The sequence below is a fragment of the Fringilla coelebs genome (assembly GCF_963513975.1).
Source record: "Fringilla coelebs genome assembly, chromosome: 1".
Lineage (NCBI taxonomy): Eukaryota > Metazoa > Chordata > Aves > Passeriformes > Fringillidae > Fringilla > Fringilla coelebs.
Genome location: NC_140028.1, coordinates 529,057 through 546,783, shown reverse-complemented (window position 1 = coordinate 546,783; position 17,727 = coordinate 529,057). Strand labels below are relative to the sequence as shown.

Here is a 17,727-nt window from a genome sequence, read left to right as displayed (position 1 = left end):
AAAAGTGAAAATTCTAAAGCAAGGCTCAATGTCACTACCGAGAACAACACTCCTGGTAACGTCTCTTTCTCTCAGCCTCGAGGAGGATCCTTGGGAGCATGACCTTTCCAAGGGAGGAATCTCACAGACATTTCATTCCAATCAGGAATAGGGGAGAGGGATCTCTGTCTCACAGGGGACTGGACGTTACCAGGGTCAGGTGATGGATAGCCAGGCCCAGCTCTGGTGCTTCACCCTCAGAGTTTGATTCGGCACTGGGGATTCGGGCTGGTTTTAGCCCAGTTCAGCACCAAAATCAGTACAAGATCCCTCTCAGTGCAGCCCTGATGGCCACAAATGGGACATTGTCCATTGGGCACATTCCGGGCAAAACATCCTGCCTTATCCTGCACTTCAGGGGGGACCTTAAAGGCTGGAAGTTGAGAGGTTCAAGGGGGCAACAGCAAGTCCTGTCCTTGAGGAGGGAGATGCCCAGTGCCAGTCCCAGATGGGGAGAACCTCCTGGAGCAGTTCTGAAGAAAAACCTGGGTGTGCTGGTGGGTGACCAGTGGAACTGGCTGAGTGTCCTGGGACCAGGAGGGACCCACAGGGCATCAGGAGGGGTCTGGCCAGGAGGTCAGGGAGTGTTTGTGCCCCTCTGTCATGCCCAGGGAGGCATATCAGGAGTGCCGTGTCCAGGGCCATGTCCAGCTCTGCCAAGTGTCGTGTCCAGTTCTGGGCTGCTCTGGACTCAATCCTGTGGACAGGGATGACAGTGTCTGAGCTGGGAGTTTGGGCCAGGTGCCCACTCTGGGTCCTACCATTCTGGATTTGGGTATTCTGGCAGTTGTGGTTTGAGAATTGTCCACTGGAGGGCAGCAGTGAGTGCAGGAAGTCAGCAGCACTGCACATGCACCCCTCCCAGCTGCAGTTCCGGGTACCAACAGCAGGTGGCAGCATGAGCAGCTGGCGCTGCTGAGCACCTGCCTCACCCCATCCCAGCCGCAGGGGCTCTGCAATGGTTTGGGATGGAGCGACCTGAAAGCCCATTTGGTGCCAGCCCTGCCATGGGTAGGGACATCTTCCCCTGGGCCAGGCTTCTCCAGGACCTGCCCAGCCCAGCCTTGAACCCTTCCAGGCCTGAGGCAGCCACAGCTTTGGTATAGATGGGTAATGCTATGATTGGCTCTCACAATTAAGGGATTAATATTTTGTGTACGTTAAGAGAAATTTTGTTGATTTATGGGTATGTTATGGTGGTTTGTTTTTCAGACACCCTCTGTTCTCCCCATAGTCTCCTTTCCCCACTCTGTGTTGTTGCCACCAGACGATCCTGGTTTTTCAGGTTGTCAGGGTCATGTGGCAGGAAGGGGTGTCCCTGTGTCCTTTGCATGGGGCAGTTGGGAATGGCCAAAGCTGTTGCTGGGGAGGCGTGGCATGGCAACACCTCACCTCCAATCAGACTGCGGGACGGTCTCCACTAATGGAGAGCTAGGAAGAGTCAACTGGCAGACTTTGGGAGGAGCAAGGGATTTATAAAGAAAAGTTTTGAATATGTATGACTGCTGATGAATATGTATTTGGCTGATGCAACACCAGGGGTATAAAAGGCAGAGCTGCCATTTTGTATACTCTGGCTTACAGTTGGCCAGACTCCCAGTGTTGTCCCTTTTTCCTTATTGAGTCCTGTTGTTGTGTTTGTTTTGGTTTAATAAATCTTTACATTTTAAAGTGAGCGGTCTTTTCTCATTGGTTTCTTTCCCTTTGTTCCTTTTTGCTTATAATTTTTTTCCCATAAGTTGCTAGAAAACACTAATGCCTGGGTACTTAAGAAAAACAAAAGAAGTAGCCAAGCTCAGGGGAGGAGGGCATCTGGTTGTACTTATCTTATCTGGGAATTTCTCTCTGAGGGGCAGAGATACCACGAGAATTGGGCAGGTGAATGATGTGGCTGGGGCAGCTGCTAGCTCTCCGTTTTTCTCTCTCTCTCAACTTTATAGAAGGACAGTTGGAGCTGCTGCATGGGGAAGGGAATTCACTGCTGCCGCTGGGACCCAGCCCAGAGCTGCTTCTTCTGCCATGGGGGGAGCCTCTGCTTTTGAAATGTGAAAAACATGTTCACTCTCCTGTGAAATTTTAAGAAGTTTAATAAAGGTCAATGGGAGACAAGGACAGTAAAGCAAAGATTGGGCTGGGTGCATCTTGGCACTCAGCCAAGAGCGCACCATTATCTTCAGGGAAACCCCTTAAATACATTTTCCATTACATCAGCCTGTTGCATGTTCCTAGACCGTTATGCATATCCATATTTTTCTATAAATTAGTTTCCATATTCCAGGAACTATTTTACATGGCCCCTCCTTGGGGCCCCACCTTTTTAGAGCATGTGTGTTTCTTGGCTGTGGTTTTGGCTTCTTCTCTTTATCACTTCTGGTTTGGGCCTTGGTCCATAATTTCTTCAGACAGCAGATGCTGATAGTAGGCATATCAACAGTAGGGTCCTCATGACATGTACACTGGATGTTATCCTGACCAAACAGACCATCCACTTGTAACTATATAAGCTACCATTACTGGCATGTCTAAGTTTTTCTTAATAGCAGAAATAAAAGCAAAGTTATTTTAACATGATGCATATAGCATTCACTTTAATATTCGCAAAAAGCCAAAGGATTTGATTTGTCTTCCATTCCCTGATCCCTTTTTTTGTTTTTTCCTCCAGGGAAAATGGCAGGGGTTGGCATGGCACCATGGTCACTTCATTTTTCTGGGGGTCATGGCGGCCTTGATGATAATGGAGACCATAGTGACTGTGAGAAATGACTGCTCACTATAAATTTTTAAACTTTTATTAAAGCTCAACAACACAACAAAGGGACTGAATAAGGAAAAAGGGACAGCGCTGGGAGTGTGGCCAACTGCCACAAAGTGGCAGCTCTGCCTTTTATACCCCTGGAGTTGCATCAGCCAAATACATATTCCTAAGGAGTAACGCATATTCAAACATTTTCCTTCTAAATCCCTGGCCCCTCCCAAAGTCTATCAGCTGATTCTTCCTTGCTGTCCATTGGTGGAGACCTTCCTGCAGTCTGATTGGAGGTGAGGTGTTGTCCCACCACGCCTCCCCAGCAACAGCTTTGGCCCTTCCCAACTGCCCCATACAAGGGGCACAGGTACACGCCCAGCCTCCACACATCCCTGACACCCTGACAAGCAGGGCCGTCCAGTCGGAACAATAAATAGGGGGAGGGAAGGAGACTGTGGGGAGAACAGAGGTTGTCCAAAAAAACAAACCCCAAGAACATAACCGTAAATCAACGAAACTTCTCTTAACATACACACAATACTCATCCCTTAATTGTGAAAGCCAATCATACCATTACCCATCTATACCAAAGCTGTGGCTGCCTCAGGCCTGGAAGGGTTCCAGGCCAGTTTGGGTGGGTCCTAGAGCAGCCTGGCCCAGGGGAAGATGTCCCTGCCCATGGCAGGGCTGGCACTGGATGAGCTTTAAGGTCGCTCCATCCCAAACCATTGCAGAGCTCCCAGGGCTGGGATGGGGCAGGGTGGGCGCTTGGCAGTGCCAGCTGCTCATGCTGCTGCCTGCTGTTGGCACCTGGAACTGCAGCTGGGGGCGGTGCATGTGCAGTGCTGCTGATTTCCTGCACTCACTGCTGCCCTCCGGTGGCCAATTCTCAAACCACAACTGCCAGAATGCCCAAATCCCAGAATGGTTCAGGCTGGAAGGAGCCAGAGTGGACCTGGCCCAACCGCCCAGTGCAGGCACTGTCATCCCTGAGCACAGGATTGAGTCCAGAGCAGCCCAGAACTGGACACGACACTTGGCAGAGCTGGACACGGCCTTGGACAAAGTTGGACATGGCACTCCTGATATGCCCTCTGGGCATGACAGAGGGGCACAAACACTCCCTGACCTCCTGGCCAGACCCCTCCTGATGCCCTGTGGGTCCCTCCTGGTCCCAGGACACTCAGCCAGTTCCACTGGTCACCCACCAGCAGGCCCAGGTTTTTCTTCAGAACTGCTCCAGGAGGTTCTCCCCATCTGGGACTGGCTGTCTCCCCAGGGACAGGACTTGCTGTTGCCCCCTTGAACCTCTCAACTTCCAGCCTTTAAGGTCCCCCTGAAGTGCAGGATGTGGCAGGATGCTCTGCCTGGAATGTGCCCAATGGACAATGTCCCATTTGTGGCCATAGGGGCTGCACTGAGAGTGATCTTGTACTGATTTTGGTGCTGAACTGGGCTAAAACCAGCCCAAATCCCCAATCCCGAATCAAACTCTGAGGGTGAAGCACCAGAGCTGGGCCTGGGTATCCATCACCTGACCCTGGGAACATCCATTCCCCTCTGAGACAGAGATCCCTCTCCCCTATTCCTGATTGGAATGAAATTTGTGTGTGAGGTTCCTCCCTCAGGGAGGGGATGCCCTCTAAGGATCTTCCTTGAGAAAGAGATGTTCCCACAAGTGTTCTTGGGAGTGACATTGAGCCCTGCTTAAAAATTTTCACTTTTGTCTGAGTGTGACAGATTTATGTAATGGAATTGTTTTGATCAAAATATTTAATGAAATTGTTTTGATAGAATTTTTTAATAGGATTGCTTTGCAAAATGGCCTTGGTGGCCACAGTGTTCACAGTGCCTGTGGTAGCCTTGTGGATCAGGGAGTCTTGTTGATCATGGTGGCCATGGTGGCCACAGTGACCGCAATGACCATGGTGTCCTTGGTGGCCTTGTGGCTCAGAGAATTCTGGTGTCCACTGCCAGGGTTGTGGTGGCCAGGAGGAGTCCTCCAAGTTGGAAGGAAGTCCTGGGGATGCTCCTACCTAGGAGGACAAAGAGAGGCATCAGGGGGACCGTGGGGGTAGTGAGAGGATTTTGGATAGCCATAATGGACAGTTAGGGGTGACAGGAGAGATGGGGGCCATGAAGTGACAGGGTGTCGATAGGGGAAGAGGAGGGTACAGCGATCAGAGATCTGAGGGAGTCAAGGTGTGCATAGAGGTTACAGGGGGGGAGTCAGGGGGTGCCATGAGGGTGACAGGGCATGACAGGGGTTCAGGGAGTGCCATGGGGGGTCCTGGTGCACAATGGGTGTCCCCTGACCTGGTCTTCCCAGCCCTGGGTGTCTCTGTCTCCACACTCTCAGTGAGTGTCCCCACAGCTGGTAGTGAGTGTCCTCGCCTGCTGTGCCCTGACACGTGTGTCCCCTCTCCCCATATTGGGTGTCCCCAGCCGTGACTGTCTCTGACTTGACCCTAGCTGTTGGTGTCCTTGTCCTGCACACATACAGTGGTTACCTTTGTCCCTGTCCCCATGAACCTCCATGCCATATCATGTCTGTGCCCAAGGCCACAGTGGGTCTCCCCATCCCCCAGACCGTTCCCTCTGCTGTCACCTCATAACCATGCGCAGTTGTGTTTGCTGAAGGTCCCGGTGGAGCGGAGACTGATCCATGCCTTCTTCCCATTCTGGGTGACCCTGGTAACCTTGAAGGTTTCGTATGGCGGGATCAGCACTTCTTTGTTGCTCAGATAGAAGGAAAAAGCCTGGATGTCCACACCGTGGCACGTGTGAACCTCGAATATGGTGTCTGTTCCATATTTCTGGGCAACCTCTTTGCTCAGCGACGTCGAAGTGAATTGACCGAACCGGACCCTCTGACCACGCTGTGCCTGGAAGCGGACATCATGCACACCCCGGTACACGTGGTGACACTTCGCTTTCTGAGCGTGCCTCAGCGTCACCAGGGCCTTGGTCAGCAGGAAATGCAGCGTTTTGAAGTGGAAGTTGTTCCGGTATTCCTGGCGGGAGTGCCCAGCCGCACGCACGGCCGCGTTGAAGTCCTTGTAAATGTCCTTTGTTGTGTAGGCCATGAGAGCAACAGCCTGGGCTGGGGACGCCAGAGGGGACACATGGGAGCCCCGCTTGTGCCACTCAGCCTCAGCCTTCATCCATGTGTTGGCGAAGAGTGGATTTACCAGGAACTCAAAGTTGTGGAGGGCCGGCAACGCTGCTGTCATGGCAGTGCCACAGCCCCGGTACTGGTCATCGAAGGAGTCCCGGGCCATGTCCAGGGGCACCACCTTGATTGCAATGGCAGTTGCCATGGTCATTGCCAGCAGTGCCAGGGTATGAGCCAGGAGGGCCATGGTGGGAAGAAACCTCCAGGAGAAGCCAAGGGACTGGTCTGAGACACTGGGAGACAAAAGGGGACACACTGAAGGGACAGTTAGGGCACAAAGGGGTACATAGGAAGGCTCCCCTCTGTGAGGGGCTGAGGTAGGGGAGGGGTCAGCCTGCGGGAGGGGGGGCAGCTCTGGTTAGAAGACCCCTGGACACATCTTGGAATGGTGATTGGAAAACCTGGGATCATTCCAGGACTCCCCAGGGTCCCTCAGACCCCCCAGGACAACAATCCCTCTCCCATGGTCTCATATCCTCAACTATTAGCAGCCTCTCAGCCCCCAGGATTATGATTCAAATTGTGGGGTCACTCCCTGCCCCCCCAGCATTGCTCCCCAGGACCCCAGTCCCACTTTCCACAAAGCCCCCCTGGACCCAACTGCTGTGTCCTCCCCAGTGTAATTCCTGTGCCCACAAGCCCCACAACCCCAATCCCAGCCCCGTGACCCTTCCCACTTAGTGTCACCCCAGCCCCTCTGCTGTTCCCCAGCCCAAATCCTGGGGACAATCCCTGACCTCCCCAGTGTCCCCTCGGTGCCCCACCAGTCTCCATTCCCAATCCCAGTTCTGTGTTTACCCTTCCACTGTCCCCCCCACCACTTCCCTGGTCCTCAATCCTACTCCAAGTCCTCTGAAACCATCTTGTAGAGCCGGGCTGATTACAAACCCAACTACAGCCCTAAAGCCACTCTCTCACCCCCCACTGTCCTCCTCAGCCCTCTCCCAAACCCCAGTTCCACTCCCAGTCCCTTGACCCTTTTGGTGTCACCCCAGTACTGCAATGCAAATCTGGGGGTCAGTCCCTGCCCCACAACATCCTCCAGAGCCCCCCATGGCCCCAGCCCACAATCCCAGTCCTGTGTCCCCCCCTCAAATGACCCCATTGTCCCCCCCAGCCCCTGATACCAAAATCGGCCGGAGTGAACTCCCAGATGGAGCTGGAGGCAGCAGAAATCCGGAATTCTTTCTCAACTTGAACCCACAGCAGATCTCTCCTGGTCATGCACATCAAGGGGGATTTTGCCATAGGGTATTTATCCATCATAATTATAAATATTCATTAGAAGGGATTTCTTAATTTGTGCAGATACATCACTTTCGCTGGAAATAATTTGCATGATTCTGCCTCTTTCTGGAAGTCCTTTTATGGTACTGGATGGTCACTCAAAGGGGTTTCTGGGTGTGGTTTTCACTGATTGCCCCAATATCTCAGATGACCTTGCCTGCAACTTCTGCTTTTTGCAAGCACTGCTCCTTCTGTGGTCCAGAACTTGCGAAAGACCTTCACTGGAGTTCCTTTATCTGTTTCTCCAGGAATTCCATCCACGTTCATCCTGGGTATCTACACTTCTATCCCCTTTCTTTGCTTTTGCCTGTTCATCTTTAAGCTCAATCCAGCACCATTAAGGGATCTGAAACTTTCTATTCTCTCTCTTATTTCTCACTCCCCATGATCCCACTCCCATGTTCCCCCAGTTTCCCCCAGTCCCCCTCCCCACTGCTCACTGAGTTGCTGCCACACCTCAGATACCAGTTGGTGTCCCCTCTCAGATGTGATCCCTGTAGGCACCTTGAGCCTGGGGATGATCTCCTGGGGGAGTGCCTGGGTGACTTCCCTGGCATTGGTGTGGCAGGAGAAGTTCTGGGGCCCCAAAAAAAGGATCCACGAACACCAGGAGATACCTGAGCACATGTTGGTGTGGTAGCTCAGAAAAGCCAATCGCCAGTAATCCCTGGGAGTGTTTCCTCTCCCGGTGATGCCTGGAGGTGATGGTTTTGAATTTAAAGGGTTCTTTTGAAAACACATCAGGCATTGCTCTGGAACAGACCTGACATTTTCATACTACAGACACTGAGGATCTGAGGCTGCAGACCTGTCCCCATCTCATCAATTCCCCAGAGCTTTGCTGGTACTTTTCTCCTTTCCAAATTGCAGCATCAGCTGAGGACGGCCTGACCTGGTTATTGCGAGTTATCTCTCACCCACCCTCTTTATTTTGGGCTTTTAGATAAGCAGCCAATTTTCAATCTGCCCAACTCTATCCAGGCCTCACCTCTGGTGGTGAACTTCCTGTCTCAGGAATTAGCACCAGGACGCTTTGTTGCAGAACTTGTCATGCAGCTTCATTGTGAATCTATTTCCCACAGGGATTTGTTAATCCCAAACCTGGTGTGCCCTGGACTGTAGCACGGCCACTTCTTTGGGCAGCTGTGTGGAATCAAGGAGGGAAAATATTTGTTCTTTATATTTAACTGGTATTCCCTGTGCTGTCAATTGACTTTTTTCCTTGCCTAGGTCTCCATGGGCATGAGTAATGCTCAAAGTAGATGTCAAGTGAGTTTCTACATTTACATGGGACTGTAGGAGTGGGATTGGGGATCTGGGCTGTGAGCAATAAGAGAGAGAACAAAAACTTAAATCCCTTAGTAGTTCTGGATAGAGCTTCAAGATGAATGGGAAAAGCAAGGAAAGGGGATAGAAGTGTAGATACCCAGGATGAACGTGGATGGAAACCATGGAGGAACAGATAAACGGGATTCCAGTGAAGGTCTTTGTTTGCAAATTCTGGACCACAGAAGGAGCAGCACCTGCCAAATGCAGAAGTTGCAGGAAAGGTCATCTGAGATATTGGGGCAATCAGTGAAAACCACACCCAGAAACCCCTTTGAGTGACCATCTACTACCATAAAAGGACTTCCAGAAAGAGGCAGAACCATGCAAATGATTTCCAGAGAAAGTGATGTATCTGCATAAGTTAAGAAGCCCCTTCTAATGAATATTTATAATTATGGTGGATAAATACCCTATGGCAAAGTCCCCCTTGATGTGCAGGACCAGGAGAGATCTGCTGTGAGTCTGAGCTGATCAAGAATTCCGGATTTCTGCTGCCTCCAGCTCCATCTGGGAGTTCACTCCAGCTGATTTTGGTATCAGGGGCTGGGGGGCACAGGAGACACCTATGGGAGGGACGTAGGACTGGGATTGTGGCTTGGGGCCATGGGGGGTCCAGGAGGATGTTGTGGGGGACAGGGAATGACCCCCAGATTTGGGCTGGAGTCCTGGATTGGCATGAAATGGGTAACGGGACTGGGAGCGGGTTTTGGGTCTGGAAAAGGGACTTGAGGAATACCGGGGGGGGGCAAGGGCGTGGCTTTTGGAATTTGGTTTAAGTCCCAGGAGGGCCCTGGTTCACAAGAGGTCTAAAGAGATGTGACAACAGGACTGAGGTCCTGGGGAGCACTGGAGGGAAAAATGGAAGGGTAAACAGAATACTGGGTTTGGGATGAGGGGCTGGTGGGGCACTGAGGGGACACTGGGGATGTCAGGGATTGTTCTCAGGGTTTGGGCTGGGGTCACACTACTGGGGAAACTGAGACAGGATTGGGAGTAGGGTTGTGGGGCTGGTGGGCACAGAATGACACTGGGGGCCACACAGAAGTGGTGTCCAGTGGGGCACTGCTGGGGATGCAGAGAGTGACCCCAGAATTTGATATCATTTCCTGGGGTTCCAGGAGGACACTAAGGGTTCAGGACATGGGACCAGGGCAGTGGGATTGTTTAACTGGGGGGTTTGAGGGAATCCAGGAATGACCTCAGGATTTGAAATCAGCATGCCAGGATGTGTCCAGGGGGCTTCAAGCCGAAACTGCCCCTCTGCCTCAGGACTGCCCCCAGCACCCCTCTTTAGCCCCTCATAGAGGAACACTTCCCATGTACCCCCATGTGCCCGAATTGTCCCCTAAGCGTGCCCCTCTTTGTCCCCTAGCGTGCCATACTGATTGTGGTGGCCCCTCCCCACCATGGCCCTCCTGGCTCGCACTCTGGCACTGTTGGCAATAACTGCGGCCACGGTGGCCCTCAAGGTGATGCCGCTGGACATGGCCTGGGACTCCTTTGATGACCAGTACCGGGGCTGTGGCCATACCATGAACACAAAGCTGCCGGACCTCTACAACTCTGAGTACCAGAAGAATCCTCAGTTTGCCTGGGGCTGGTATTATGCTGATGCTGAGTGGCGCAAGCGGGGCTCTCCTGTATCCCCTCTGGCATCCCGTTGGGAGGCTGTGGCTCTCATGACCTACACTTCACAGCACGTGTACAAGCAGTTCAATGCAGCCGTGCGCACAGCCGGGCGCTCCCACCAGGAATACCGGAACAACTTCCACTTCAAAATGCTGCATTTCCTGCTGACCCAGGCCCTGGTGACACTGAGGCATGCTCAGTATGGGCAGTGCCACCGCGTGTTCCGGGGTGTGCGTGACATTCATTTCCAGGCACAGCAAGGCCAGAGGGTCCGATTTGGTCAATTTGCATCGTCGTCGCTGCGTAAAGAAATTGCTATGCACTTTGGGACAGACACGATTTTTGAGGTGCAGACATGCCATGGTGTGGACATCCAGCAGTTCTCCACGTATCCAGGGGAGGAGGAGGTGCTGATCCCGCCTTTTGAGACCTTTGAAGTCACCAAAGTCGTCTGGGATGGGAGGACGTCATGGATCTGGCTCCGCTCCACCGGGACCTTCAGCAAATACAACTGCGCGTGGCTGTGAGGTGACAGCAGAGGGGACAGCCTGGGTTAATGGGGACACACACTGTGGCCCTGGGGACACCCATGATATGGCACAGGGCACAATGACACTCACTGGGCATGGGGGACAGGGACGCTCACTGTGTTTGTAGGGAGAAGAACACCCAGGGCTGGTGACGTAAAAAGTGGGGCACCCATTGTGGGCATGAGGGCAAGAACATCCATGACAGGGAACAGGGATGGGGATTCCCACTTCTGGGAGGGGACAGGGACAGGAATACCCCTGTGAGGGAGAACAGAGACTGGACCCCGCCCATATCAACCCTGTCCATTTCCACCAGTGCTGTTGGGCTGGGCCGCGTGTGCTGGACGTGGGTGGGCCACGACTCCCCCACATCCTTTCCTGAACCACTGTCACACCCTGTCACTCCCCATGGCACCCCCTGACTAACCCTTGCCCCTGTCATCCCTAAGCCAACCATGACCCTGCTGACCTACCTATCCCCTCTACCCCCAAACACCCCCACACACGACCTCCTTTAACTTTTCACCTCACTGCCCCCATCTCTCCTGCCACCCCTAACCCCCCATTATGGCCATTCCCGACCCCCTCACTCCCATCATGGTTTCCTATTATACCCCTCTTTGTCCCCCAGGTGGGAGCGTCCCCAGGACACCTTGCCACCTCCTGGGATTCCTCCTGGCAACCACAGCCCTGGCAGGGGCCATCAGGATCCTCTGAACTCTAGGCCACTAAGGTCACTGAGGTCACTGTGGTCACTGTGCCGACCACGGCCACGACGATCACCAAGACTCCCTGAATCACAACGCTACCACAGCCACTGTGACCGCTGTGGCCACCAAGACCATTGTGCAAAGCAATTATAATAAATAATTCTATCATAACAATTCCATTAAAAAAATCTGACAAAGCCAGCCAAAAGTGACAATTCTTAAGCAGGAATGTCAATCCCAAAAACAACACTCGTGGGAACATCTTCTCTCAGCCTGGATGATGATCCATGTGGAGCATCCCCTTCCTAAGGGAGGAGCCTCACAGACATTTCATTCTAAGCAGGAAAAGGGGAGAGGAATCTCTGTCTGAGAGGGGATTGGACGTTCCCAGGGTCAGATGATGAATGGCCAGGCCCAGCTCTGGTGCTTTAGCCTCAGTTGTCAATCCAGGGCTGGTGATTTGAGCTGCTTTTAGCCCAATTCAGCACCAAAATCAGCACCCGACCCCTCACAAATGGGCCATTGTTCCTTAGGCGCATTCCAGGCAGAGCATCCTGCCTCATCCTGAAGTTCAGGGGGACCTTAAAGGCTGGAACTTGGGAGGTTCAAGAGGGCAAGGACATGTCCTGTTCCTGGGGAGAGATAGTCCACAGTGTCAGTCCCAGATGGGGGGGACCTGCTGGAGCAGCTGTGGAGAAGGACCTGGGGGTGCTGGTGGGTGACCAGTGGAGCAAGCCAGGTGTCCTGGAACCAGGAGAGATCCACAGGGGGCATCAGGAGGGGCAGGTCCAGGAGGTGGGGCAGTGTTTTTGCCCCTCTGCCCTGCCCAGTGAGGCACATCAGGAGTGTTGTGTCCAACTCTATCCAGTGCCATGTCCAACTCTGTGCAGTGCCGTGTCTAGTTTTGGGCTGCTCTGGATCCAATCCTGTGCACAGTGATGATGCTGTTTGAGATGGGAGGTAGGGCCAGTGCCCACTCTGGGTCCTTCTAGCCTGAACCATTCCAGGATTTGGGCATTCTGGCAGTTGTGGTTCAGGAACTATCCACTGGAGGGCAGCAGCTAGTGCAGGAATTCAGCGGCACTGTGCATGCGCTGCCCTGAGCTGCAGTTCCGGGTGCCAACAGCAGGCGGCAGCACGAGCTGCTGGCGCTGCTGAGTGCCCGCCCCACCCCATCCCAGCCCTGGGAGCTCTGCAATGGTTTGGGATGGAGCGACCTTAAAGCCCGTCCAGTGCCAGCCCTGCCATGGGCAGGGACATCTTCCCTTGGGCCTGGCTGCTCCAGGCCTTACCCAACCTGGCCTTGGACATGGGCAGGGATGAGGCAGCCACAGCTTCTCTGGGGATCTTATGCCATGGCATCACAGGGAACAATTTTGTAGGAAAGATGGGTGGTGACGTCTTTGAAAAATGACTCAGAGGGTTGAGGGTCTTTAGGAAAAATTGGTGTCAGTGTATTCAAAATGGTTCTTGACATCTCTGCATGAGAAGACATGAAGTTTGTCACAGGACTCTGGTGGTTTGACCAGAAAGTTTGAAGTCCTGAACATTCAGGTAATAAGAAAAAAGGGTCCCCACATGTCATCATCTTATTGCAAAAGTTCCCATACCATCTTGGTGATTTCTCATAGGCAGCTCCTTACAGCACAGACTCCTCCTTCTTCACAGCACAGTCAACAAACCCCAGCTCTCTCTTCACCCAGCTAAACCATTCTTTTACAGCACTCATCCTTATTACACACCTGTGGCCTGTTAAAGGCAGGTCTATTCCTAATCTTTGATAATTAGTGCAGCTGCAACTCCTCAGGGGTGAGATTACCTTCCACACTATCTTTATTTTCTCACATTCTATCCCTCCACACCTACACAGTCTATTCCATAACCCAGACAGCCAGAATTTCTGAACTTTGGGGGGAAAATGACTGTTTCAAGGGGAATGTGGGGTAGGTTGTTTGGGAAGGCCGCAACTTCGCGGTGACTCAGCCACTGGGGAAAGGGAGAAGGCTACTTGCGGACAGGAGTTTGGGATAAAAGGAGGCTGCGCTCTCTGAAACCTGGAGAGAGAAACCCCATGGGGGGATGGCTGTGGAAACTCTGTCCCTTTATTGGAATCAGGGTTCAGGACCTCTTTGTGAACACTTGGCTTTTTCATAGTGTGGCTTTTCCTCACATGCTGAAGATGCAGGATAGAGCTTAAATTTTGACAGGAAAAAATGATAAAAGGATGTGAAAGTATTTACACAGGATAATAAATGTGGCTCAAAGGAGTAGAGAAAGAGACAAAGGGAACTCCAGTGGGGTTTTTGACAAGTTCTGTGACACAGAAGGAACAGCGCCTAGCAAAAGTGAAAGTTTGAGGTGAGGTCATGTGGGGTATTTGGGCACTCATTGAAATGGCTTCCTGATTACTGTTCAGGAATTCTCCAGGACAATAAGAGGATTTCCAGAGAGAGGCAGAGCCATGCAAATTATTTCTTGAGAAAGTGCTCTTTCTGTATAAGATAGGAAACTCATTTTAATGAATATTTGTAATTTTGCTGGATAAATTCCGTGCAGCAAAGTCCCGTCTTACCGGCAGGACGAGGAGAGACCTGCTGTGAGTCTGAGCTGATAAAGAATTCCAGCTTTCTGATACCTCCAGTTCCATCAGGGAGTTTACTCTGACCAATTTCAGTATTGGGGGCTGGTGGACACGGGGGAAACTTTGCAGAGGTGGCAGTGGTAGGGGAAGAAAGGGGACCATGATATCAGGATTGGGGTCCTGGGAGGAGCAGGGAGGGGAACCTGGAGGAGAATGTAACAGGGGGTTGGACTCCTGGGGGAGGCTGAGGGACACTGGGGGACAGGGGACTGGGGTTCACTGAGCTGTGGGGGACAGCAGAGGGGAACTGGGAGTGCGACTGGGGCCATGGGAGAGCTGGGGGACACTGCAGGGGGCAGGGGGTGATCCCTGCATTTGGGTTGCGGTCCTGGGGTGAATAATTTCCAACAACTCCAAAGAGGACAACAGACTGGGAGTGGGGTTGGAGTCAGGGGCAAGAATGACACTGGGAGGGTCAGGGAGTGGCCCTAGGATTGGATTGGGTCCTGAGGGGGCTGAGGGGACCCCAGGGGAATGACACAAAAATGTGGGAGAGGGATTGCAGTCCCTGGGGAGACTGGAGGACACCAGTGCATCCAGGAGCGATCCCAGGATGTGTACAGGGCTCTCCCGGAAAAGCCTACCCCCATCCCAAAGTTCCCCCCACTCTCTCACTCTAGCCCCTCACCAAGAAAACCTCCCCATATCCCCCCATGTCCTGCAGTGTCCCCTGTGTCCCATCTGTGTCCCCTGGTGCCCATCAGTGTCTCCTCAGCATCCACTGGTGTTTCCCAGTGTCCTCCCTGCATCACACAGTCTGTCCTCTGTGTCCCCTCTGTCCCACAGTGTCCCACACTGGCCACTGTGGACTCTCTTCTCCATGGCCCCCTTGGCTCACACCCTGGCACTGCTGGCAATAACCGTGGCCTCTGCGGCCATCAAGGTGGTGCCCCTGGACATGGCCCAGAACTCCTTTGATGACCAGTACCTCAACTGTGGCCCTGCCATGACTGAGGCCTTGCCGGCCCTCAACAGCTCCGAGTTCCAGGAGAACAAGGAGTTTTCCCAGGCCTGGGTGAAGGCCACGGCCGAGTGGCAGAAGCGGGGCTCCTTTTCATCCCCTCTGTCCCCAGCCCAGGCCATCGCCCTCATGGCCTACACGATGCCGGACGTGCACAAGCAGCTCAACGCGGCCGTGCGCGAGGCTGGACGCTCCCGCCAGGAATACCGGGACAACTTCCACTTCAAAACGCTGCATTTCCTGCTGACCCAGGCCCTCCAGAAGCTGAGACGCCCTAATGAGTGTCCAGATGTGTTCCGTGGGGTGAGGACGGTCCAGTTCAATGTGACAGCTGGCGATAAAATCCGCTTTGGTCAATTTACTTTGTCGTCGCTGGACAAAACAGTGGCCCAGGGTTATGGGAACGTCACAATGTTTGAGGTGCACACGTGCCGCGGAGCAGACGTCCAGAAATTCTCCTTCAATCAAAGCGAGAAGGAGGTGTTGATCCCACCCTTTGAGACCTTTGAGGTCACCAAAGTCACCAGGGAAGGGAAGAAGGCACAGATTGAGCTTTGCTCCACTGGGAACTCCAGCAACTACAACTGCGAGTGGCTGCAAGGTGACATCATGGGAACAACCTGGGGTGATGGGGACACTCAGTGAGGGTTGGGGACTAGGACACACGGTGCTGGTGACACCCATGGCCCAGAGAGGGGACAGACACACACCCAATTTGGGCAGGAGGCAGGACACCTAGAACTGGGGACAAGGTGAGGGACAGCATTGCTTGGGCACAGGGGATGGGGACACCCAGTGCCAAGTGGGTGGGACGTGGACATCCAGTGTTGGGGACACCCACGGGGTGGGGAGGACAAGACCAGCCATGGTTGGGCACAGGGGAAAGGGACCTCATAATGGCCCCCTCTGACAACCCACACCTTCAGGCCCTCTCCCCACCTCTGTCCCTCCCCCCAATGGCCCTCCTGATGCCCCCCTGACCTTCTCACCCCATGATTCCCCTGCCCCCCTTCTTTGTCCCCACAGGTGGGAGCGTTCCCAGGAACCACCCCGACCTTGAGGGGCTTCTCCTGGCTACTGTGACCATGGCAGTGGCCATTGGAACCCTCTATGCCACAGGGCCACCAAGGTCACTGTGGTCTTGGAAGCCACTGTGGAAGGCCACAAGGATGAAGGCCACCAGGAACCCCAGAGAAATGGACCCACCAAGGCTACCAAGGACATCATAGCCACTATGGTGACTTTGTCCACTGTGCCCACTGTGCCCATTATTGCCACTATGGCCACTGTGGCCACTTTGATCTCTATGACCACTCTGGCCACTCTGGGCATTGGAACCACCATGGTCAGCATGGCCATTGTGCCCACAGTGACCCATGATGTCACCATGCCCTCTGTACCTACCGTGGTCACCGTAACTACTGAAGCCACCATGGCCACCGTGGTTACCATGGTGACCAACTAGGTCACTGTAACTAAGCATCTGTCTTGGAAAAGGCCCTCCTAGAGCTGCCCAGCGAGGGAGCAATGCCAGGGCAGCAGGACCAGTGCAAGGTGGACTGGAGAAGCCAGGACAGTGCAGGACAGCACAGACAGCAGAGATTGGGCAGTGCCTGGGGCCACTTGGGCACTTCCCAATAGAGGGGTTTGGGAGTGGCAATGTCACGGCCACCTGCTAACACTCCTTGGCTGCCTTGCCTTATGTAGCAATAAATTGTCGCTTGCTCACCTGCCATATAAAACGTAACAAAAATTGATCCTTGCTTGCCTGGTGTATCAAATGTTAATCAAAATTTGCTCCTGGCTCACCTACAGTATCCACTACAGCTCCTTTAACGCCTCTCCTGCAGTTCACCTCATTTTCTAAAATAAAGCAGTTCCTGGAGTTTTTGTTAGAGGCAACTCAAACCTCTATTTTTAATATTTTATCTTAAAAGAGGTGCTGGAGGAATGTTCCTCCATTTTTCCTCATTCACTGCACACATTCTGAAAGGACCCGGAGGGGCTGGAGCATGTCTAGGGAAGGGATGGATGGGTGGAAGGGTCTGGAGCTGGTGGGGGATGCTCAGTGCAATTTAAAAAAGATGAACAATCAGTTTTGGGCCAGTTCAAAAGTTCCTGATTTGAGGCTTTTTGATTTGCCTTATTTGAGGCAATGCAACCAAAGAAGCATTGGGGGAAAAAAATAAAAACAAACAGAAAGAGAAAGGATGAAAAATAAAATGGAGAAAAGGGGACAGAGGCAGCACCAACCATTTATTGATGAAAACCCCTGATGTCTCGCTCAGGAAACTCTTCTTTCTTTCAAATCAGGGATTTTCCCTCTTTACCCACTCATGTCCTGGAGTTGTGGTTCGGAAATTGGCCACCGGAGGGCAGCAGCGAGCGTGGGAAATCAGCAGCACTGCACATGGACCGCCCCCAGCTGCAGTTCCTGGTGCCAATAGCAGGCGGCAGCACGAGCTGCTGGCGCTGCTGAGAGCCCACACCGTCCCATCCCAACCCCAGGGGCTCTGCAATGGTTTGGGATGGAGAGACCCTGATCTCTTGGTCCTACTATTTCCAATGTCCCCTGGATCTCTCATGGCCCCAGGCCACACAGCCAGCTCCACTGGTCACCCACCAGCACCCCCAGGTCCTTCTCCACAGCTGCTCCAGCAGGTCAGCCATAGCCAGGACT

At 53.1% G+C, this 17,727-nt stretch overlaps 3 protein-coding genes across 3 annotated transcripts; 2 read left to right on the top strand and 1 right to left on the bottom strand.

Annotated features, from left to right (window-relative positions):
- Nucleotides 1-5,394: 5,394 nt before the first annotated feature.
- LOC311161490 (NAD(P)(+)--arginine ADP-ribosyltransferase 2-like) lies at nucleotides 5,395-6,147 on the bottom strand (the record flags this gene model as incomplete). Its single annotated transcript, XM_084219103.1, has 1 exon — nucleotides 5,395-6,147. The coding sequence occupies one exon, from the start codon at nucleotides 6,145-6,147 to the stop codon at nucleotides 5,395-5,397; it is 753 nt and encodes a 250-aa protein (XP_084075229.1).
- Nucleotides 6,148-8,988: 2,841 nt separating this feature from the next.
- Nucleotides 8,989-16,276, top strand: LOC311158704 (NAD(P)(+)--arginine ADP-ribosyltransferase 2-like; the record flags this gene model as incomplete). Its single annotated transcript, XM_084214276.1, has 3 exons — nucleotides 8,989-9,032; nucleotides 14,873-15,648; nucleotides 16,074-16,276. 3 exons carry the CDS (start codon nucleotides 8,989-8,991, stop codon nucleotides 16,274-16,276), a joined length of 1,023 nt encoding a protein of 340 aa, XP_084070402.1.
- Nucleotides 9,983-10,732, top strand: LOC311161499 (NAD(P)(+)--arginine ADP-ribosyltransferase 2-like; the record flags this gene model as incomplete). Its single annotated transcript, XM_084219116.1, has 1 exon — nucleotides 9,983-10,732. The coding sequence occupies one exon, from the start codon at nucleotides 9,983-9,985 to the stop codon at nucleotides 10,730-10,732; it is 750 nt and encodes a 249-aa protein (XP_084075242.1).
- Nucleotides 16,277-17,727: the final 1,451 nt, after the last annotated feature.